Source organism: Saimiri boliviensis, chromosome 11, assembly GCF_048565385.1.
Source record: "Saimiri boliviensis isolate mSaiBol1 chromosome 11, mSaiBol1.pri, whole genome shotgun sequence".
Classification (NCBI taxonomy): Eukaryota; Metazoa; Chordata; class Mammalia; order Primates; family Cebidae; genus Saimiri; species Saimiri boliviensis.
The window spans coordinates 53,260,854-53,284,963 of record NC_133459.1 but is presented as its reverse complement, the minus strand read 5'-3'; the positions used below and the strand labels follow the sequence as shown (position 1 = coordinate 53,284,963).

Sequence of the window (24,110 nt, the reverse complement as noted above, 5' to 3'; positions counted from 1 at the left end):
GCTGAAGGAAGAGAGGAGGGCAGTGGCAGGCTCCATTAGGAGGAAGGGCACTGAGGACCTGCGGAGAAGATGGGACAGCGGCAGGAGCAAGGGTGGCTGCCGCAGCTGGAACGGCCAGTCCTGACAGCTCAAACAGACAGGGCGGAGCAGCGCCCCTGGAGGCAGGACCCGGCCTTCAGCAAACTGGGGTCCCGGCCCTACCTACTTGGGTACGCCCCGGTTCTGTGACCTGGGCAAGTTCTCTTCCTCTTCTGAGCCTCAGTTTTCTCCTCCGAGCCTCAGTTTCCTCCTCTGCTTAGCAGAGTTAAAAACACGCCTTTTGCCTTGCACCGAGGTTTGTGCGCCCCGTATTTGACAATGCGCCTGTTTTTCTGGCACACCTGGTTGTGCAATGTCAGCGTCTAGAAGCCGCTGAGCAGCGAAAGCGGAAACACCCACAGGGCGCTCCTCGGGCCCACCCACCCGCGGGAGGCGCCCCGAGACCGAGAGGCGGCGGCGCCCGGGGCCTCTGCGCGCCGCCCCTGGCCTCCCGCACGGAGCTCGCTCGGAGGGCGCCCCATCCACTGCCCTCCGCAGCCTCAGGGACCAGGGCGAGGACAGGGGAGCAGAGGGAGCAGCCATGGCGGAGCCGGAGGCCGTGGCCGACGACCTAGACGCCCTCATCGACGACCTGGACTACCTCCCGGGCCACTTTCACCTGGAGATGCAGTTGAACTTCGAGCCGCCCTCGCCGACTCCGCAGCGCGCCCGGGACCTGAAGCTGCAGCGGGAGGGTCTGCGGCAGGAGCTCGAGCTGGCGGCCGCCCCGCAGCGCCCCGCCGTGCGTCACCTCCTGGGCGCTTTCGCCTTCTACCTGGAGGAGCTGGACGAGGCCCGCGAGCGCTTCCTCGAGGTGGCCCACGAACACCCGGGCAACCTCAACGCCTGGGCCAATCTGGCACACGTGTACGGGCGGCTGGGCCAGGAGGAAGAGGAGGAGGCGTGCGCCGCGCGGCTGGCCGGCCTCATGGGCCTGGCCGGGGAGCCCGAGGCCGCCGGGGACCCCCAGCTCCGCGCCGCTCGCTGCCTGGCAGAGCAGGGCTACGCGCACGGTTTCGACGTGGGCTGCGTCAGCCCAGAGGAGCGCGCTCGGGGGCTGGCAGCGGGCATCGCACTCTACGACAAGGCGCTGGGCTACGGGCAGCAGGTTGGTGACTCTGTCTCCCTACCTCCCTCTGGGAGGACTGTGATCATGGTCCCTTCTGTCTGCAGAGATGCCCCGGTACCCTTGATTCTCCCTCAACCCTGGTCTTTCGGCCTTCCGAATACCTTTCCAGTGTGTGTCTCCGCCGCTCCAGGCCAGCCCTGTAGCTGTCTCCTGGTCTCGAGAGCGGAACCTCTTCCTAGAGGGATGGCCTGCCCAAGCCTCTTTCGGAAACAGCACAAGCCCAACCTGGACAATTCATCCTTTTTATCTTGCTCCTCCCAGCAAGTGCCTGTTCCTGTGCCTGTGCACACCCACCTAAGTAAAAGGGACAATCGGGCATCCTGCCGGAAACGTGGGCAGAATTCCCACCTCTTCTCTCCTTTCAACCTCCATCCTCACCTATGCAGTTCCCGAATCTTGTCCCCTCAAGCTCCTCTTATCTCTGAGGTCTCTCCGCACTTCAGCCTCCCAGCCAGCCCAGCCTCCATACCTTCCTGCCTGCACCAGTGTAGCTTCTGTCAGCCACCCTTGGGGTCCTGCCCTCCAGCTTGACCCTTCTGCCTCATCTTCCTGTCTGCTGCCAGTGTGGTGGTGCTCCATCTTGCTAGCCACGTCTGCCTGGCAGCTACATCCTAGGCTCCTTGTGGGCATCTGACGTACACCATGATCTACTTCTCTGTCCTTCCTCTGCCACATTCCCCCTTCTGAGCTAGGTTTTTGTCACACTCTACCTCCCCTTGTTCCTCCTTGGGCCAGGTCTTCTTACAGCTCACCTTGTCCCTTTCTTGGCCCCTTCCCAGGGTGCCCTTCGGCTCCACCTTTGCCTAGAAGGTTCTCTTCAGTCTCAGGTTGGTCCCAGACATCCCCTGCTCTAGGAAGCCTCCACTAACTCCCCAGGCTGGGTCAGGTGCCTCCTCTGGGCTCCCATAGCACTGCTTACACTGTCCATTTCCAGGTCTCTGAGAGTGGAGACAATATCTGTCTGGTTTACCGCTGTAAACCCAATGCACACTGGCACAGCACCTGGCACACAGTGACACTCGCTAAATGTATCTAATAAATGAATGGATCTATGTGCAGCAGAGGGCCTAGCACTCAATAGCCAAATACTAGGTATATTATCTACTGCTGCATAACAAACACCCCCAAAATGTAGCAGCTTAAAATAATAAGTATATATTATGGCCCAGTTTTTATGAGTCAGGAATCCAAGCATGGCTTCACGCAGTGCCTCTGGATGGCGGTCTCATCTAAAGGCTTACCTGACTGGGGGATCTTGCTTCCAGGCTCACTCACATGCCGTTGGCAGGATCCAGTTCCACACTGGCTGCTGCCAGTGGCTTCCCTCTTTTTCTTGCCACATGGACATTTCATCACTTTTGCTGTTTTCTGCTCATTAGCAGCAAGTCATAGGTTCAGCCCACACTCAAAAGGGGAGGATTACACAAGGACATGAATATCTAAGAGTGGAGATCACTGGGGCTCTCTCAGAGGCAGCCTGCCACACTAGGCACTGGATGACAGACAAATGATGTGGGAGAGCATTATTCTCTTTTACAGAAGAGGAAACCACAGTTTGGTGGGGATCCATGAAGGCACAGCACAGACAGCGTTAAGCTGATGACAGTGATGTCCTATAATGTTTCAGATTTGTGATATGTAAATAACAAGCCTTCAGGTATGGGTAGCACAGCGCCCTTCACAAAGGCTCTGCACACTCCCCTCAGTGCCTTTTCCACAAATGCTCATGGCTTCTGTAAGAGAAGATGTGAGAGTCAAGACCTCAGAGAGTATAGGTTGGAGGGCATGGGCCTGACTGAAGGCCAGCCTGCAGGGTAGAGGTTAAGACAGTTGACACCAAGTCAGATGCTCTGAGTCCAAATTCCAGCTCCCCGATGCTCACCCACTTCAAATCAGTGCTTAGCACCACGGAGCTCCCTTTCTGTCCCTGTGAAATGGAGATAATGATGTTACATATGTCATAGTCTTCCTCCTCTGTAAAATGGAGACATCCCTCATTTGGTTGATGTCATAATTAAGAGTTACTATTTGTAAAGCATCTAGAAAGAGCTTGCACAGGGATGAGTAGGGTCACAGATGACCCCTCCGTCTCCCCGGCTGGTAATGCTTCCTCTGCTCCTAAGCTGGGTCCAGACGTGACCGTTGATGGCCAACAAGGACCATGTTGATGAGGTCAACAAGGACCCAGGTCTCTTGTTTCAATCCCGAGCCTGTAGCCCTGAATGCCAGCTGCCCTCAGTGGAAGGCACAGCCAAGATTGACGTGTTGAGTGTGATCATGGCAGCAGAGAGGGGCCCGAAGAGCCCTAGGCTAGGAGCCGGGAGGCTTAGGTCTTGTCTCAGCTGCAACACTCCCCACAGTGGGGCTTTCTCCTCCCTGGGCTGTGGTTTATTCATCTGTGAAATGGGTGCAGGAAGTGGGGACTATATGGTCTCTGAGGCACTTTCTTGCTCTTAGGAGGCCATTCACTAGGGGAAGCCTTCCTGGAGGAGGTGATCAGGGAGGCAGAGATTCGGGGAAAGCTATCAAACAGAGGCTGGCTCTTCCCTCTCTGGGAACATGGCCACAGTAGGGATTTCCCAGTGAGTGAACATTCAGATGACAGAGTGTTAAGCAGTGTGGCCAGCACTCCAGGGAGGGAGCTGATGGCTTCATGGGAGTATGGCTGCCAGTCCTGTGCTTTGTCCTGGGGCCTGGCCCAGCAGCTGCTCCACAGTTCCGCACAGAGCAGCTGTAGTCAGCCCCTTACACAAACCTCCAGAGAGAAGTGGGGATTTGGAGACCCCATTTATCATCTGAGGATTAGGTGACATTATGCTTATAAAGCACCTGGCACAGAGTAGGTGCTCAAGAAAGAGTTGCAGGCAAGATGACAATAATGGTGGTTGCATCATTTTCATAGTCCAGAGGTTTGGTTCTGAACATCTAACTCTTATTATTTTGTGCTGTGTGGCTGTGGACAAGTTGCTTGTTGGATCTTGTCACTTGTCTGAGTATCCGCTTCATAAATATTGATCAGCTCCAGGTGCTTTGGGATTATGCAGCGAATCATGGGAGTAAAACGCCCACAGACTAGAGAAGTCTGGGCATGTCTGAGAGGCATTTACTGAGCATTTTAACATTAATTGAACACCTACTATGTGCCAGGCTCTGTTTTTAAGAAGTCCCCGCCTTTAAGAAACTCTTGAACAAAAGGAGAAGCAAACATTTTCTCCTTCGTTAACTGTACTTACCTGAGCCCCTCTTCTGGGGGGCGGGGAGCAAAGGGACAAATCAGGGACGTGTCTACAACTGGCTGAGGACACAGGCATTCATCACAAGCCTGTGTCATTGACAGTCATCTCTAAGTACTATACCCCCAGAGGTCACACTTCTGAACCTAAAACAGGGCCCCAAGGGCTGATAATGAAAGTAGACTTTTGGGATATGGGGACGAAAGATTGGTATCAACGGTGACTGGGAAAGTCCAGGCCCTGCGGATTCAGTGGGAGTGACTGAGTCAGGGAGGGAACACGCCCCTTCAGCAGGAGTTCCCAGGCAGGAATGAGGGGGAACACACCCCTCAGGGGCATAGTGCATGCGAAGGCCCCATGGTGGAACCTACAGAGCACGGGAGCTTGAGTGCCGGCTGAACTGGGGCAAGGAATGAGGCTTGCCCATGGTCACAGAGCGAGTAAATGGCAGTTAAATTCATGCCACTCTTGTTGACTGCAAAGCCTTTGCTCTTTCTGGAGAGTTCAGAGAAGTGGGGTATAATGCCGATGGCTAGCAGGATGGTGAGGGGAGACCCCTCACAGGTATCCTCCTGGAAATGTAAGGCAGAGGAGTATGGAGAGAGAGGCGGTAGGTAGCTTGCCATGTGTCCGGAGATTGGGGAGGATGAGGCAGAGGGTGAAGTCAGAGTCAGGCCAGGGAAGGAGGAAGAGGAGGGTCCCCAACTGAGAGAGTTGCCACCTGCAGGCACACAGCTGGGGCAGGCAGCCAGTGATCTGGGCCACCCTGTGCTGCATCGAGAGATTTTCCATCCTCGTGGGGCTGGGACTCTCCCAGGTGGGGAAGAGCCTCTGAAGCTCAAAGGACAAAGAGCTGTTGAAGAACTGTGAATAGCTGCTAAACTACAAATAAATAAATAAATAAATTATAAAAGTTAATCATTCAGCCTGTAATCCAAAAATACTCAGTGTTTGTATGGGAGGCGGTGTGTCTCTGTGACTTCCTTTCTTTGCTCTTCGTTCCCTACCATTTTTTCTTCTTCTTCTTCTTTTTTTCTGAGACAGTCTGGAGTGCAATGGTGTGATCTCAGCTCACTGCAACCTCTGCCTCTCAGGTTCAAGCAATTCTCCCACCTCAGCCTCCTGAGTAGCTGGGATTATAAGACCCACCATCATGCTTGGCTAATTTTCGTATTTTTGTAGAGAGTGGGTTTCACCATGTTGGCCAGGTTGGTCTTGAACTCCTGACCTCAGGTGATCCGCCTGCCTCGGCCTCCCAAAGTGTTGGGATTACAGGTGTGAGCCACCACACCCAGCCACATTTCTGTTTCTTAAATTACAAAAAATATGAGGAGGCAGATCGCTTTGATCATTCCCCACTTCCACCCACCACCTCTCTAAATATACACACATGTGTATACACACGCCATCTCCCCACACATGTATACACTCACAGATGGACTCTCTGTGGCAAATCTCTAGATTGAGTAGCTATTAAGAGTATAAGCTTTTGAGTTAGACCAGGTTAGAATTCTGCCTCATCACTAGCTGGCTACAGGCAAGCCTTTATTCCTCGGAGCTTCAGTTTCCTCCTCTGTAAAATGGGATTCTAACATGAACTTCACCTGGTGGCTGTGAGGATTGAGAGAACATGAAAAAGCTCCAGGCAGGGGCACATGAGGTCCTGCCCGGGGCTTCTCCCTGCCTGGCCCACAGCACTTTGCCGCTGCTCTTCAACAGAGCCTTCCCAGCCTCTGGCTTACCCCCACATGGGTTCTGTCTTGCCCCTGGAGTCTGAGCACTCTGTCTTGGGCTTTTCTCTCTCTTCCCCATCCACCTTCCTCAATGTCTGACATGCAGCTGAAACCCCAAGAGGAGTTTGCAACCATTGTGAAATTTAATTTAGTCGAATAACTGGATTTTGTCTTTAAAATCCCTATTTTTTAAAATCAGGTAACTTAAGCTTGTATTTGTCTAAAACAAAAAAAATAATATACCTGTCCCAAGCCAACTCAGTTATGTTATTTTCTTCCCATTTTCCCAAAACACCGGGGCCTTAACACACACATGCAATCACTCACACACATCAGGGCAGGTCCTGAGTGATGACAGGAGCCACACCCACAATGGCGCCTGTGCACTGTGCACTGTGCTCAGGGTCTCACCCGCCTTTGTGCATTTTATTTTATTTATTATTATTATTATTATTTTGAGATGGAATCTCACTCTGTCGCCCAGGCTAGAATGCAGTGCTGTGATCTCAGCTCAGCCTCCCAAGTAGCTGCCACCATGCCTGGCTAATTTTTTTTTTTTTAGAGACAGGGTTTCACCATCTTGGCCAGGCTGGTCTTAAACTCCTGACCTCGTGATCCACCTGCCTCAGCCTCCCAAAGTGCTGGAATTACAGGTGTGAGCCACCACACCTGGCCCATTTTATGTTTATTCAAACCTCATAGACACACTGCCAGGTATTGTGGTTCCTCCTCATACCCTGGGCATAACAGGCTCAGGGAGGTGAAGGGACTTGCCCAGGTTGACCCAGTACTCACAGGGCTGTCCACACTTCACCAGCCAGCTGACGCGGCTGGGGAGGGAGGTGGCCTCACAAACAAAGGTGTGGGCATTCCAGTCTATCACTCCGCCCAGTGGGGTGGGGACCTGGCAGAAAGTGCCATAGGTCAGCAACCCCAGGATCCCTGGTATGCATGCATGCATAAGTGTGCATGCACACACAGACACACACACACACAGACACACACAAACACACATGACTCCACAATTCTGAATGGTTTGACTTGGTTTAGCTACAAGAGGAGGTAGATGAAGCTGGATGAGATCTCAGGCACTGTGCACACAGTGCTTTTCATCAATTATCTCATTTGATTCTCACAGAAATGCTGGCAAATCCACATTGTTATTAACCCCATCCTACAGATAGCAAACTAAGGCTCAGAGAGGTGCTGTGACTTGCCCAAGGGTGCGTGTGGCTGGCAGGAACTGAACTCAGGTCTATGGGACATCAAAGCCCAGGCGGAAGGACAGCTTTCCTCAGCCTCTGACTCCAGCCTTCAGTGGCCTTTGCCTATCAGTGTCTTCTAAGCTTGCTACTGGCTTCTTTCCCCATTTAGCTGGGAAGTTTGAGAACTGGGTACCACCCCCCTCATAGATGCAGAAGCCCAGAGCCAAAGCTGCTTTTAGCATCATCCAGTCCAACCACCTCTTCTACAGGAGAAAGACGATGTGTGTTAGAGCGCAGCACGTCACAGACCCATGGGAGAAGCTGAGCAAATTCAGGCATCACTGTTGTTATGCAGAGGGAAAGAGAGTTTTGCAGATCCACTCAGCTACTATCGGTGCTGGAGTTGGATTTGGACCCTGGACCAGGAAGGGATGGCCCTCTCACTAGGGACAATGGAACAGAGAAGTGGCTCAACACAGTCCAGCAAGTATGGGCCCCAGCACATAGCAAAGCTGATTCACAGGGCCAGTGTTTGCAGGACAGGCCTAGGACCAGAAGGCAAGTGGCAACAGGGAGCTGCTCGAAGCGTCAAATCCACAGGGAACTGTCCAGGGAGCCAAAGACAGGGCTGAATATTTGCTTCCATGGCATAACACCCAACCCCCAAATTCCCTCCCCCTGTGCGCACACCACCCCGCCAACATGCCTGTGACACAGGCAGGGCACGTGGGGTCACCCCTGTTTGCAGATGTAGAAGTTGAGCCAAGCCAGTGGGCTCTCCAGGACCCCTGGAGGAGTGAGAGGCAGGGGTGGAACTCCAATCCCATCCTGGGTTTTCTCCCCACAGCTGACAAGGCAGGAGCGTGACACCATCGCCACCGGCAGCTGAGATGTGGGGAAGAGACACTCCCTTCCCTGCCTGTCTTGTGCAGGTCCCACAGGGGGCAGGCTGGGGCCAGATGGGGCAGGGCTGGATGTGCAGGAGCAGAAAGGCCATTCTGTGTCGTCACAGAGGACATTCCAGTTGTGCAGGAAGGACACATCCACAGGCCTGCCGCCTTGTGACTTTCATTCCTGCAGTGTCAGCCTTCACAGAGCCAGCACGATGAGCTGGAAACAGCAGGGGCATTGGAGGGAGGCAGATTGAGCTGGAATCCTGGCACTTCTGCCGTGGGCTATGGGGCCGGGCCAGTGGCTTATTCTGTAATCTCTGTTTCCTGGTCTGCAAAAGGAGGAAGATGCATTATATCTTCTAAGGCTGCTGTGGGAACCCAGTGCCACGATGCACTGAGGAGCCCAGGGATGCTGGAGAAATGTTCATTCTCTTTCCTGCTTGTCATTCCTCCTCCCCAGAGAGAAAATTTGTCAGCTTTCAGGAACTGACTCTGAATCTAGAGGACAGCCCTTCATCAGGAGCAAAGTGCAAACCACAAAGCAAAGATTTTCTTTAAGAACCAGCAAGATCTCTGCATAGCCTATTCAAATGCATACAAATTTGTAAGTCATTGGTGTCGTAAAAGATCTTCTACTGGAATCACTTAAAATAGCCAAGCACCCCAACATTTCCTTCTTTGGGGGCCGTCTTTTGAAATAAAGTGGATGCTGAGATCCAACCTTGTACCCCAACCAAGTTAAGACACACCTGCTCCAGTAGTGGCTTATCCTAATCCTACCATTTCCTACAGTTTCTGCCAGCTCACTAACCTTTGCTGCTTACTCACCCAGCCCTCAGGAGCTTTGATCTTCATGCTTTCCTAAGGATCACAATTTCTTTTCTCCTCCTCCTCTTCTCCTTCTCCTCCTCCTCCTCCTCCTCCTCCTCCTCCTCCTCCTCCTCCTCCTCCTCCTCCTCCTCCTCCTCCTCCTCCTCCTTCTTTTCTTCTTTTGAATGACAGAGTCTCACTCTGTCGCCAGGCTGGAGTGCAGTAGCGCGATCTCCACTCACTGCACCCTCCACCTCCCAGGTTCAAGAGATTCTCCTGCCTCAGCCTCCCGAGTGCTGAAACGCGAGCTCTGAATGAAGAAACCCCCAAACAGACTTTGCGTGAGCAACATGGCTGTTTATTCACCTCGGTGCAGACGGGCTGAGGCAGAAAAAGACGTCACCACGCCCAGCTAATTTTTGTATTTTAGTAGAGATGGGGTTTCACCACGTTGGCCAGGCTAGTCTCGATTTCTCAACCTCGTGATCTGCCCACCTTGGCCTCCTAAAGTACTGGGATTGTAGGCGTGAGCCACCACACCCAGCTGAGGATCACAATTTCTGATCCTTTTACTCACTGAAATAAGAGAGAAAACTGCTAGCCCATTTTTGCTCCACCGTAGGGCAGTACAGGGAGAGCCTCACATCATGGTTCTCAAACTTCAGCATGCAGGAGAGGCCCTGTTCAAACACGGGTTGCTGGGCTCCCACTCCCAGAGTTTTAGATCCAGTGGATCAAAAATTTGCATTTCTATTAAATTCCCAGGCGATGCTGCTGAGGTTGCTGGCCCGGGGCCACACTTTGAGAACCACTATCTAGGGTAGTTGGAGGCAAAGACTCTGGAGCTGTCGCAGAGTTCTCAGCCCTGCGACCTGTTAGCTGTGTCACTCTGGGCACATGCCCTAACCACTCTGTGCCACAGTTGCCTCATCTGTAAATTTGGGAGAATAACAATCGCTACCCCAAAGGTAACCCTCGAGAAAGTCTCATGGGGTAACACATGCAAACAAAGTGCCTGGTGCATAGTAAGTGTTCAATAAAAATTGCTGTTATTAGTACAGCAAAAGAGCATCACCTCCAGGCTTCAGTTGAGGCTTTCACACTGGATGTGTGACTCTGAAGATAGCATCTTGCCTCAGTCTTCCCATCTGTGTGAAAAGGATAATGATACATTCCATGAGGCTGCTCTAGGATCACATGGAATCTGTGTGAAAGCCCTTTGGAAATGGTAAACACTGTACAAACACTAGCAGCTAGATCTTGTGGGAAGAGCACTGAAGTCAGAGAGACCAGGCCTGAAGTACCAGGTTAAGTAGGCAAGTCTCTGCTTCTGTCAGCCTCAGTTTCCCCATCCCTAATATAGTGAGGAAAGTAATAGCGAGGGCCTCAGAAGAGCTGGGAAGTGTGCTGAGAACACCTTGCCTGAGGTCTGTCTCTCACTCTCACCTTCAGCCCATACCAGGGTCTAGGAACTTCATTTATTGAGAGCATGGGCCTCGCCTAGTTCCCTCCCATGAACCTGCCACAGAACACCAGCCTGATGTAAGCTCCTCCGGCATAAAGCCTGGACTCACACACTGGCCAGCCTCTCTCACAGGAATCTCCAGCCCACGGGATTGTGATAAGGAGAGAAGGAGGGGGTGTCCTGACCAGAGCCCCCCACCCCAGGCAGGTTCACTGTAAATACTCCTCTTCTGGCAGAAATCCTGTGAGCCTCCTCCCAGGCTGCCTCTGAACATCTTGCCTCTGGGAGTCGTAAACTCTGTAACTGAATTCCTTACAGCCATAAGAGGTTTCACAGCAACTTTATTCTCCAGGAGAAAGGTGGAACACCCCCTCCCTTCTCCAGGAGGGGAGGGGGCAGTCACAAGCCTGTTTAATTTAATTTAACGCACTATGGCTTGCCAGGTTGCCCCTGGTAACAGCTTCAGCGGCTGCTTCAGTTACTGCTTCAGTTACAACCAGAAAGATTTTTAAAGAGACAGTCCAGGGCCAGGCACGGTGGCTCGTGCCTGTAATCCCAACACTTCGGGAGGTTGAGGTGGGCAGATCAACTGAGGTCGGGAGCTTGAGACCAGCCTGACCAACATGGAGGAACCCCATCTCTACTAAAAATACAAAATTAATTGGGCATGGTGGCACATGCCTGTAATCCCAGCTACTCAGAAGTCTGAGGCAGGAGAATCGCTTGAACCAGAGAGGTGGAGGTTGCAGTGAGCTGAGATCGCGCTATTGCAGTCCAGCCTGGGCAACAAGAACAAAACTCGGTATCAAGAAAATTTTTTAAAAAGAAGAGACAGTCCATTTTAGAGCCAGCATTGCACCACAGAGTGAACAGCCAACACAGGTTTCACCACAGGGATAGAGGGGTAAGGTCCAGGCACAATGAGGCTTCTGACTAGATCTGTGCATCCCATTAACTCTGTTCCATATCCACTGACGCCATCTGCAACCCCACAAGCCCTCCTTCAAATGCTTCTCTCAAGCGGGATCTGATGAAGGACTACTTTAGGAATTTGTCACACAGATGTCAACCAGGTAGGTACTTTTTCGAAAATCAATTTTAGTCATCAAGTTGAAAGTGAGAAGAGAGTTGACCCTTAGGAGTTGCCCCTGTAATTCAGGCATACTGCCACCAGGTGGTGGTATTGCTTTCTTAGTGAAAACCATAACCAGTAACATTCAATAGTACACAGGGTGGTAGTGAAACCACTGGGCTGTAAGCTCTGATGCTAACTAGTGTGGAACTCTAGGTAAGCCACTTGGCCTCTCTGGTCTCGATGTCCTCAGATATCTAGTAAGGAGATTGATCAGGATGACTGAGTGTTGTGGACAAGGCTTGAGAATAGGATCATGGAGGTATGAGTTCAAGTCCCAGCTCTCTCATGTACTAACTGTGTGGTTTTGGCATATAATTTAATTTCTTGCTACTTGAATACCAAACAAGAGAATGGCTGAGAGAGCCCTGAGGACAACATGTTAGTCTCCAACACTGGGGACCTGTGGAGGCAAGAAAGGTGCCTGGGGACCGGAGATCCTGAGGTCCTGGGAGCATAGTGGGGAGAGGACAGCAGGGTGCCACGGGATAGCTTCAGACTCCAGTGCCAAAGGCCACATTGCCCCATTGGGCACTGAAACATGCCACAGTGGACCAAGCAGCCTCCTAGAGAACTCTAACCCCACTCAGCTCTGCCTAGACCAGGAGGAAGGGAACAAACATCTATTCTGGGCCAGGCACTGCCCTCACAACTCCTGAGAGGCTCATATTATCCTCCTTTTCAGACAAGGACACAGCCTTCCAAGGTTAACTCAACCCCCAAGGTCGCCCATCTCAGATGGCCAGGCCTGCCAGGCACATGGGCTCTTCACATTCCCACCCCACAAGTCTACTATACCTGTTCTCACTGGACGCTAGGCTCCCTTGCCAGGAGCAAGGCAGGGAGAGTGGGTTCTCTTTCTCCCCACCATGACTCAGTTGAGCCAACCACAAAGCAGGAGAGGGACCAGAGGTCATGGGATTGTTCACATAGAAGCAACCGGGGGTCCGGGAGCGGTGACTCATGCCTGTAATCCCAGCATGGGAGGCTGAGGCAGGCAGATCACTTGTGGTCAGGAGTGTGAGACCAGCCTGGTCAACATGGTGAAACCCCATCTCTACTAAAATGCAAAAACTAGTCAGGTGTGGTGCTGTGTACCTGTAATCCCAGCTACTCAGGAGGCTGAGGCAGGAGAATCACTTGAACTCAGGAGGTGGAGGTTGCAGTGAGCTGAGATCATGCCATTGCACTCTAGCCTGGGCGACAGAGCAAGACTCCATCTCAACAACAAAAAAAGAAGCAGCAGCAGCAGCCAGGAAGCCTGAGACACCATGTGCTCTTGACCCTTCACATGGTCAGGCTTTGACATCACATCAGGGGCTTTCGCCAGCTTGGCCCGAACTAGGTACTCCCTAAATCTCAGTCTCCTTCTTCCTTCCTAGGTCCAGTGTAAGTAAAGCAGATAAGGGTATCCAGAGCCCTATCCCCGCCTTTTACTTTGGGAAACGTTCCCCACTTCTCAGGGATGCCCTTTAAGCCTTGAGGCAATCCTCTCTCCCCTCCAGACAGTCCTATTCCCAGCTAAAGTCCCAATATACATATTCCCACCTAAGAAACAGGATTACCTTTCAAGGTGATACAAATGTCAAAACACGCATCAATCGGATCTTGGCATTCCTGAACTCTAGTGTCTTTTTTTTTTTTTTTTTTTTTTTAGAGACAGCATCTCACTTTGTTGCGCAGGCTGGAGAGCAATGGTACTATCATAGCTCACTGCAGCCTCAGACTCCTGGGCTCAAGTCATCCTCCAATCTCAGGCTTTAGAATAGCTGTGACTATAGATGTGTACCACCATGCCTGGCTATTTCCATTTTGATTTTTGAGGAGATGAGATTTGCTGTGTTGCATAGGCTGGTCTTGAACTGCTGCTTAGCTCCAGAGATCCTCCTGCCTCAGCTTGCCAAAGTGCTGGGGTTTCAGGCATGAGCCACTGGGCCCAACCCCCTAGCTCTGTCTCCTTCTACCCGATACCTTGCAGATGAGCTGTAAGTCCTGACCCTGGCCCTCAGGGGCCCCTCCTGGTACACCCCTGCTGGCTCCTCCCTCCACCCCTTACCACCAGGGTTCCAGCCCTAGGGCTGCATGCAGACCCCGGCATGCCTTGCTCACTCATCTCTCAGCTTTTGCACTTGATGTCCCATTCTCCTAGAGTGCCTCTTCTCAACATATCCACCTGGGTGATTCCTACTTGTCCTTGAGGACCCTGCCCTAGTACTTCCTCCTCTAGAAAGCCTAGGGGATGCTCCTGGATTGTATAGGACACCTCCTGTGACTTGCATAGTCCCAGTGTTCCTTCTACTCTAATCATGCGTTTGGGTCTGGCCTTCCTACGGGACCCAGAGCCCTAAAGGTGGGACCTGCCTTTCCTCTCCTGTCCTTATTGCCCATCCAAGAGCCACGCAGAGAAGATACTCAGGGATTACTAACTGAGAAATGCAATTAGTGGGGCCGCCTCTGGGTGGTCTGACTGGGACCTGGGTTCCAGACTCTGTCTTGACGGGTGGTCACACCAGTTGGTGGGATCTGACTCACAAGGACCTCTCCCTCTCACCCTTCCTCCCTCAAAATTCATCCAAGGTATCCTCAGAGCAGCCACAGCCTCACCTGCCAGCGTTGGCTCCCCCAGCTCCTCATTCACACGCACACTGTGCTGCACACCCATCAGCTGCCCATCCCCCATATCTCCAGGCCTCTGCTCCCCGAGCCCTCCATCTGGAGCCCACCCTCTGCAGGGCCAATGTGACTCAAGACCCTCCATAAGCCCACATTCCCTGGCTGGGAGTGGCCTGCCCATCCCCAGCACTTCCTCTGTACCACTCACATGGCCTCGATCAGACCTGGCTTCCTACCACAGCTACTGGCAACCCAGTGTGGGGAAGAAGCATGGGTTTTGGAGGCTGACAGACGGGACCGAATCCCAGCTCTGGCCCTCAAAAGCTGTGTGACCTCAGGCAAGTCACTTTATGTTTCTGAGCTTCAATATGTTCCTCTATAAAATGGGTATGACAGCTACCTGATAGGTTTGTTGTGAGATGGAGAGCATGGGTGTCAGGATCCCGGCACACACAGGCACTCAGTTGTGTCCTGTTACTTAAGCCTGAGTCTGCTTCCCCAGCCAGGCTGCGAGCATGCTGGTTCCATTCAGTGCCACATTCCCAGAGCACCCCACACAGGGCCTTATGCCGTAGGTGCTCACAAATGCATTCACCCAGCTGCTGGGGATGGGGTAGAGGGATGATGGGTCCCCCTCCCCCACAGCTGAGGAGGTCACGGGGGGAGGGGGGGTTAGCGAGTGCAGAGTGAATCCTCCAGTTGGGGACAGGAGATGAATGTGGTGGAGGGAGGGGCTGGAGCCTGAAGGAGAGCTGCTGATATGCACTGGGGGTTTTATTGGTTTTCATTAAAATTCCTTCCCGAAGCTGAAGCAGCTACTCCCATAAATAACAGCATAAATATTTTATCTGGTGCCCAAGTTGCACAGCAAGGTTGGCAGGAATAATAATGGCAAAACAGTTCAGGGGGGTTTTGGGCTTCAGCTGAGCTGGGCTCACCTAACATGCCCAAAGGGGCTTTCTCAGGAAGTGAAGGCTGCAGGGATGGCACCATAGGGGGGCAGGTGGGCATGGAGAGAGGGTGGGCAGTCGGGTGTGTGCCCTGGCATTGGGGGGCCTGTGGAAGGTGGGGAGAAAATGCTCGCCATACCTGCTCTCGGATGACCACCTCACTGGGGGCATTCACAAAGCCTCTGTAGTCAGCGAAGTGAAGTGACTTGCCCAAGGCCACCCAGCCAGTCACAGCAGAGCCAAGACTGTAATCAAGGGAGTTTAAGGTCAAAGCCTTTCCCGCTGTGCTTGCTGCCTCTTGGAGTTCGGGGAGAGTGGGAGTTTAAGGACCATGGCCAGAGTACCTCAGTAATGGCAGCGTGGGCTGTTCTCTGCTTCCCTAGATCCCGGTGGAGGAGAAAAGGGGCTGGTATTTCACCATGGCAACACTCTACATCAGGTCAGGCAAGAGGGGGGTGGGGGGTACGGGATGGGAGAGGGAGAGGTGTGGCCTGGCACCCAGCCAGCAGGGCAAGGGCAGAGGTGGCTGGGCTCATCCTACTGGAAAGGGATCCTCAAGGCCTCCCCACCAGCCACGGGGCTGGACAGGGCTGGCAGCACACAGGACAACCGGGAAGGCGTGCCACCAATCACATCTTCTCGGCCACAGGCTAGATGGCATCCTCCTGGAGCTGGGCAGTGAGGAGCAGAAGAGGCTGCCTGCCTTTAACCGCACCCTGGCCCTGCTCCAGCAAGTGCTCAAGTCTGAGGACCCCCACCACCGAGGTAGGGCCCAGGGGAGGGCGGGACAGCAGCCTCTGCCCCCGCCACCAGCCCGCTGGCACGGCACCCACCTCTGGCACTACCTCCCCCTCTTGGCTCCTGTTTCTTTTCCCCTTGCCCCGTCACCTACACTCATCTGTGCACCTCAAGGAGCCTTGCCCAAGTGAACATGCCAACTACAAGTCACTGTGACTGCAGGCTTCCCCTCTGCCGCTCGAGACCTGGAGGGTGAGCAGCAGTTTACCCCATTTCCACCTACTTATGGTCAGGAGATTGAATCCTCTGTTGGAGAGGAGTCATTTTTTTTGTTGTTTGCACAGCCAGGAGTAGAACCACCAGAGCCGGTGAGAGCTGAAGTCAGAAGAGACCTATGCACCTGAAATGAGGTCCTCCCTGATGACACACTGAACTCAGAATAAGCACTAAAATAGGTTCACTAACCCCTCACATGGACCCTCTCTCCACCGTTGCTTCTCTCTGTCCCGGGTTTGCCCTCAGTGATCTCCTACTACTGTCCCTTGCTTTGTCTTCATGGGCGACACCTAGGATGGAGATGGCCCCTTCCCTCTCTCCACCCTGCTGCCTCCTAGAGACTCTCTCCCACCCTTCACCCCCAGCCCTGGCCTGGTGCTACCTCGGAATGCTGCTGGAGCGGAAGGACACCTTCTCCACCACCCCCATGGGCATCCACGACTGTGGGTACTCGGGGACCGACCCTCTGGACTGCTTCGGCAAGGTGCGTGCCCCTAGCCACACCCGCCCTCTAAACTGAGATGGACCCTGGTGCCCCAGCCTCTCTGCCCAGAACACAGGCTTCTCTGGGTATCATTCCCCACCTTGTGGCCCGCCCAGGAAGTACACCTACTCCAGACATTGCTCTCCATCCGCTCTTCATTCAATACAAAAGAGACCATCCCCATATCCAATCTGGCCCCACTCCATTTCTCTAGCCTTGAAATACACCCTTATACTTTTTCCCTCAAGACCTTCATTCACAGTATTCCCTCTGCCAGGAGTTCCCTGCCTCCCCACCCCCAATGGCATGGTAGAAAGATGGGTTTAGCTGGGGTCTCCCTGCCAGCCCTCCCCATAGGCTGTGAGACACTAAGGCAAGCTGCTTACAATGGGAAGCAGTCAATGACAATAGCAGGGGTAAGTGCTATCACCCAGGTAGTAACCCTGTACTTTGTAAGGATGGGGGATGGGGGTTTCCTCTGGCGCTTCCTCTCATGTGCCCCAGGAAGACGGGAGCATACACTGGGAAGGAGGGGTCTGACTGGAGTCTGGAATGCTTTACTGGATGTGACGGGTGATGTCGTGGGTCGGGCTCTCAGGAGTTGAGTGCCAATGGGTTGTGCCCCAAGATGCTGGGTTCCATGATATGACAATTTACTGGCAGGTGGATAAGGGTGGATATGGGGAAAGGCACCAGGGTGATATGGCCGTATCCAGAGATGGGGGTCCTGTGGTTCAGCACCATTTAGCCCGCTGTGGCTGACAGCCAGGCAAGTGGTTTGCTTTTTCACTCCTGCCTTACCTAGGCCATCGAGATTGCCAAGAACCAACCGCCTATCCTCAATCGCCTGGCCAAAATCTTCCACTTCCTAGGAAAGCAGGATATGGCCATTGGAACCTGCAACATGGCCCTGGATGCCCTACGAGATCCTGAGCTCAACTGGCAGGCGTACTGCACACGGGCCAAGGTGGGTCAACCTGCAGCCCACCCTACCCTGCCATCGGGAATCAGAGAACAAGGGACAGAGGCCAAGATCCTGTTGCCAGGGACCAAAGGTCAGGGAGTCCCCATGGTGGAAGGGAGCTTAGGAGCCATTAAAAAACACAGTTGGGGTCTATAAAGTTTTTGGTTTGTTTTGAGACAGGGCCTCGCTCTGTCGCCCAGCTGGAGCATGGTGGTGCCATCATGATTCACTGCAGCCTAGACCTCCTAAGTGCAAGCAATCCTGCCGCCTCAGCCTCCCAGGTAGCTGGGACTACAGGTACACACCACCACACCCAGCTAATTTTTGTTTTGTTTTGTAGAGATGAGGTCTCGCTATGTTGCTCAGGCTGATCTCAAACTCCTGGGCTCAAGCACTCCTCTCACTTCGGTCTCCCAAAATTCTGGGATTATAGCTGTGAGCCACTGCACTCAGCCCTGTAAGGTTTTTGAGTGAAAGAATGCAGGAGCCTCCACTCACTGCAGGAATCCCTTCTACAGTGGCTGGTCAGTGAGCCACCAGACTTCTCTGTTTTGGCACGGGTGGAATCAGACTGACCAGAGTTGAAATCTGGCCTCTCCACCTTGTGGAATTTGCAGCAAGCCGCTTACCCCTCCAAACCTCAGTTCCCAAATCTGTAAAATATCAACAACAACACTTTCCTTAAAATGTTGTCAACAGACTCAGTGTGGTGGCATCTAAAGCACAGTGCCTTGGATATAGGAGGTGCTTTTCTGAAAGCCGGTAGAGGTCGTTTAATATCGTGGATCAGAGCTCTGGCTCTGAACACAGACAGCCTTGGTTCACATCCCACAACACCACATGCTATGGGACCTTTGGCAAAATACTCTTGCCCAGATCCTGAGCCTCTGTTTCTTTATCTGTAGACTGGAGATGATAATACATCTCACAGAGCTGTTATGAGACTTAAATTAGATTATGTAAAACTCAGCATCGAGCACACAGTAAGATCTCATAGGAGACTGACTGCAACTATTCTAACATTAGGTATATTTTTTAATTGTCTCAGTGTCTCTTGATGCAGCCCACCGCATAGTTATTTAGCTCTGCAAGTTACACACTTAGGTGAGCGTTGCCTCCCGCTAGCTTCCCATACTAGTCCCAGACCTTCCCGCTAGAGCCCACACAGAGCCCATATGCTTGAGGAAGCAGACTCAGAGCTCCAAGCTTAGTTCACTGCAAGCCGAAGAGTCCCCCCATCCCCTCATCTTCTCTACTACCTTCCACATGACCTGGTGGCAAATCTGCTCCCAGTCTTGGTCTCAGTGGCTTAATTACTTTGCCAGCAGGTACAGGGCAGGAGTGAAATTCCTTCACTGTCGTTGATGTGGTTATTATTAGAGACACTAATGATATTAACCATAATAGTAAATAGTAAAATATTTCTATAAAACTCTGCATTTCACCAAGCACTTTCATGTTCGTGGTCTGATTTAATATTCACAAGAATCTTGTGAGAGAGGCCAGACATGTGCCATTCTGCAAATGAGGCCACAGAGGACCAGGGAGGCAGTGAACTTCCCCTAGGAACTGCATTTAATTATCAGAAACCCCAACTTTACCCTCCTCCCTCCATCACTATCTGGTGTCATATGATCCTGGCCTTTCTGTGGCTCCAAAGGCCATACATACTACTCAGATGACCAGAGGAGCACAGGATGGTGGAGAAGAGATGATGAGGAGGAGGGAACTCACGTTATCTGTGTAAAAGCTTCAGTCCTGCAGTCCATGCTGCAGCCCGTAAGCATGGCCTTGGCCCATGACCTCTCTACCGTACCTCCCTCTGCTCCTGGGCCTCTGCCTGGAATGCTCATCTCCCAGATATCTGATTGGCTTCCTCCCTCACTTCCTACTGGTCTTCTAGTGGCCATCTAATTGAAAATGTTAAAGCCTGGCCAACATGTAATTTATTAATTTATTTCTTTTTAAAATTCTTTTAGAGACAGGGTCTCACCCTGTCACCCAGGCTGTAGTGGAGTGAGGTGATCATGGCCCACTGCAGCCTCGAACTCCTGGGATCAAGTGATCCTCCTACCTCAGCCTCCCAAGTAGCTGGGACCACAGGGGTGTACCACCACACCCGCCCAGCTAATTTTTAAAAAATTATTTGTTGTAGAGACAGGGCTCTCCCTGTTACCCAGGCTGGTCTCAAATTCTGGGTTCAAGCAATCCTCCAGCCTCAGCCTCCCAAAGTGCTGGGATTATAAGCATGAGCCACCACACTTAGCCACCGCCAACATTTTATGTTCTCTTTTCCTGGTTTAGTTTTCTTCTTAGCACTAATCATTCCCTTACACACTATTCACTTCTTTATCATGTTCATTGTCTCTCTCCCCCAAAGCATAGAAGCCTCTTGAGGGCAGGGATTTTTTGTGGTTTTGCTGTCGACTGTACTCTCAGTGCCTGCAACAGTGTCTGGCACAGAGGAGGCTCTTAATGAACATTTGCTGAAGGAATGAATGAACCGAGCACCTACCATACGCTAGGTCCTGGCTAGAATATGTTCTTTCAGTCGTCATGGTAATTCCCCAAGGAAGACATTCATGTACTAATTTTTCAGATATAGCAATTAGGTTCATAGAAGTTGTGGAACTCCCTCCAGCTGACATGACTAATAGCCAGGGGGTTAAAGGGAGGACTGGAATTCAAACCCTAGTCCAACTGACCCCAAATTCAGAGATTCATCTCCCCCTGCCCCCATGATGCTGCCTTATAACCAGAGCCCTTCTGATGACTACAAAGCATTAATACCTTCAACAACAACGACCCCCTTTCCCTTGCTTCCTCCTGCTCACCCCAACCCCACCCCTCCGAAACCTCCAAACTTTGTAAATCGTCTAAGTGTGGGGAAAACAGAGGAAGTCGGGAAAGCAAGGGTCTGAAATCACTTGTAATGTGACCCTTGTCAGTTGGGGCCGCCTGCCATTCTTCCCAAACTGCTTGCTGACATAGACTCACAAAGTCAGTGCTGCCATCCTGCCTAAAATAACCCTCCCCAATCACCTCTATCCTGTTGTCCTGTTTATTTTGTCATAGCGCTTACCACTTGAAATGCCAACGTTTGCTACTGACTGTCCCCCTACTGGAATGTTAAGTTCTACCAGAGCAGGGACCTCATCTATCTTGTTACCACGGTACCTCCTGTAGCCAGCATAGGACTGGCACATGGTGGGCACTCAATACTTATCTGTTGAATGAGTGAAGGGCTCCTTCTTCATCCTACCCACTCGTTGCACAGACAGGGAAGCTAAGAACCAGAAAGGGGGTGTGGCCAGCCCAACTTGGTCCAAGAGTAGGACCCAGGACTCCTGGGTCCTGGCCTCAGGGTCTTTCTACTGCATCGCAGAACCTCCCTGGTTGTTGTTGAAAAAAGGACTGGGTTCACTTAGAGCAGCGAGGAGGGCAGAGGCCCATGCCTGGATCATCCTTCCTACGCTGGCTCTCTGTTGGCAGATCCACATCAGAACCTACCTGCACGACCTGGAGCGGGCCAAGATGGGTCTCGGGGGCATGCCTGACAGGAACCACCTGGCCTGTGCCAAGGCTGACCTCGAGGAAGTGGTCAGGGTATGTCCAGGCTTCAGGACATACCTGGACATCGGCCAGGTAAGGCAGTATCTTGGCTTAGCCAATGGCTGAGTAAGAATCTGTTTACTCCCTGCCAGGCTAGGCCTGGGCACCGAGGAAACAGAGGAAAAAGATGCACCCCTCGTAACAGCACCCACCCCCTCCAGCCATGGTGAGGACTGAATAAGGCCTGGCTCTTCTTAAGCACTCAGGAAGCGTGGGCATTATTCTTTATCTAGAAGATGTCTATTCTCTGTCTGTGTTCAGGGAATGACCACCAAGAAGTGACAGTATCGTAATTTTAGATACAAGAAAACCGAGATCCAGAGACTCACTCAAGGTTACACGGCTAGGTGCGAAGGGGCTGGAACTGAAATCGGTGAACTCTTTTCTAGAGGTGCAGGAATAAAACGTCTGATTCCTCATTGTCGATGGAGGGAGGGTGGGATTGAGTGAAGGAGTGGAATTTGTTGTGAAGCCGGCGTGGGTCGGGAATGAGCCGGAGCCGCGCCTGCGGTGAAGGCCTCACCCGGTGTCCCCCACCCCAGGTCTACTACTACATGGGCGTGGACGCGGTGCAGGAGCTGCTGGCGGTGGACGAGGCGGCGCTCAACCAGGCGCTGGTGTTCCTGGCCAAGGCGGGCGAGTCGGAGCTGGGCGCCGCGCTGCCGGAGCTGCAGCTGCTGCGGGGCAAGTGCCTGCGCATCAAGGGCGAGGACGCCAACGCGGCGGCCTGCTTCAAGCGCGCGGTGGAGCTGGACGACGCGGGCTCCAGCCACACCGAGGGCTTCGGCTGCCTGCTGGAGGCGCTGCTGGCGCAGTGGAGCCAGGCACAGCTGAGCGACGCCGAGCTGGGCCGCGAGGTGGACGCCTGGCTGCGCCTCGCCCAGGACAAGTACCCCGCGGCGCGCCTGCGCCAGGAGCTGCAGCGCGTGTGGCGCGGGCACGCGGACGAGGTGCTGGGGCTGGCCCGGGCCCTGGTGGCCCAGGGGCGGCCGGCGCTGGTGCGGCTGCTCTTCGAGACCATGGAGCGCGAGGGCGAGGGCGCCAGCGCGCCGCGGGACCGCCGGGCGGTCTCCTTATAGGGCGTGGGCGCCGAGGCCGGAGGCTCCCGGGGACCCCGCCGCGGCCCCCGAGGCTGATGGGGCCAGGTCCGGACGGCCCCCCTGCCTTCGGCTGGCCGGGAGAGGAGCCAGTTCGATCCTCTGTCGGGAATTGTGAATGGGGATGTTGCGACACCGGGCGGCTCGAAATGTGCCCACCCGGACTGGAGGCCTGATTCGCCAGAGCAGAAGAGGCTGGGAGCAGAGGTGAGGGACAGAACCTTCTAGACGTACAGGTAAAATAAGATGGTTGTGAGGCTCTCGAGAGAAACAGAAGACGGTTGCCTCAGTGTGGCCGTTTTCTAGTCCAGGTGCTCAATCCCTCAGGTCTGAGTGCCTGTCCCTGGACTCCCGAGGGCCACACACTGTCCTTACGTGAAAGCCCCTTTACTTTAGCTGGCTGCAGTGGGGTCTCAGCTCCCGCAGCCAAAAAAGCATGGCTAAAGCAGAGGGTGAGACTGCACCGCTAGTGAGTTACGGGACAGGGCCCTAGCCTACGCCTGGTGCTCAGGGCGGACTCCTGCCTCTCTGCCACTCTTCCAGAAGGCCTCCTCCGTGGTCAGCTTGGCGGAAAGGCCTCCCAAACGCTCTGAAATACAGCCCATCCATAGAATCTTCACTTGACTTCTCTCTTCTTAGGGGAACCTAGGAGATCCATCCATTAGGAGGTGCCACCTCCCCGCAATCGGTTTTTGGTTTTTGGTTTTTGGTTTTTGGTTTTTGGTTTTGTTTTGTTTTGTTTTTGAGACAGAGTTTTGCTCTTGTCGCCCAGGCTGGAGTGCAGTGGCACGATCTCAACTCTCCTGGGTTCAAGCGATTCTCCTGCCTCAGCCTCCCAAGTAGCTGGGATTAGAGACGTGCACCACCACACCTGGCTAATTTTGTATATTTAGTAGAGATGGGGTTTCACCATGTTTTTCGGGCTGCCTCGAACTCCTGACCTCAAGTGATCCACCGGCCTCGGCCTCCCTACTTGCTGGAATTACAGGTGTGAGCCACCGCACCCGGCCCTGCCCCAATCTTAACCATTCTACTAATTCTAAAGAAAATCTTGGAATTTTACACTTTCGGAATCATAGTCACATAGAATTTTTTTTTTTTTTTTTTTAGGCAGAGCCTCACTCTGTCGCCCAGGCTGGAGTGCAGTGGCCAGATCTCAGCTCACTGAAATCTCAGCCTCCCAAGTTCAAGCGATTCTTGTACCTCGGCCTCCCGAGTAGCTGGGATTCCAGGCTGCACTCACTGCTTTGCTCATATCCTCACTCATTGCCAGGGACAGGGCAGCACCCCTGCACTGCACCTCACATATCCCCTGATGGATGGAGAACAGACTGAAATTCAGTGCCTTAGCCAGGCGTCCCCAAACTTTTTACACAGGGGGCCAGTTCACTGTCCCTCAGACCGTTGGAGGGCCGCCACATACTGTGCTCCTCTCACTGACCACCAGTGAAAGAGTTGCCCCTTCCTGAAGTGCAGCGGGGGGCCGGATAAATGGCCTCAGGGGGCTGCAGTTTGGGGACGCCTGCCTTAGACATCAACACTCCAACCCCGTCATTGTGCGGAGGGGAAAACGGAGAGCTGCAGAAGGGAAGTGGCGTGTCCAAAGCCATGCTTACTGTTTTCCCCATGCTATACCTCCAACTTATTTTCACCCTTCTTCAGGTTTGGAAAAATACTAATAAACTGATCAATGCTAAA

The 24,110-nt window shown here is 53.1% G+C and overlaps 1 protein-coding gene across 4 annotated transcripts; it reads left to right on the top strand.

The window, feature by feature from the left end:
- On the top strand, window positions 1-24,110 carry TTC22 (tetratricopeptide repeat domain 22). 4 transcript variants are annotated; one of them, XR_012512415.1, is made up of 8 exons: window positions 1-1,186; window positions 15,625-15,680; window positions 15,891-16,006; window positions 16,621-16,739; window positions 17,545-17,706; window positions 21,196-21,348; window positions 21,858-22,619; window positions 23,523-24,110. XR_012512415.1 is itself a non-coding variant. In XM_010350849.3 (7 exons), the coding sequence occupies exons 1-7, from the start codon at window positions 620-622 to the stop codon at window positions 22,392-22,394; spliced, it is 1,710 nt and encodes a 569-aa protein (XP_010349151.3). In that variant the 5' UTR covers window positions 1-619; the 3' UTR covers window positions 22,395-24,110. The 4 variants fall into 4 exon arrangements, 1 of the variants encoding a protein (XP_010349151.3); XR_005580860.2 differs by having other exon boundaries at window positions 23,185-24,110; XR_012512414.1 differs by having other exon boundaries at window positions 21,858-23,400.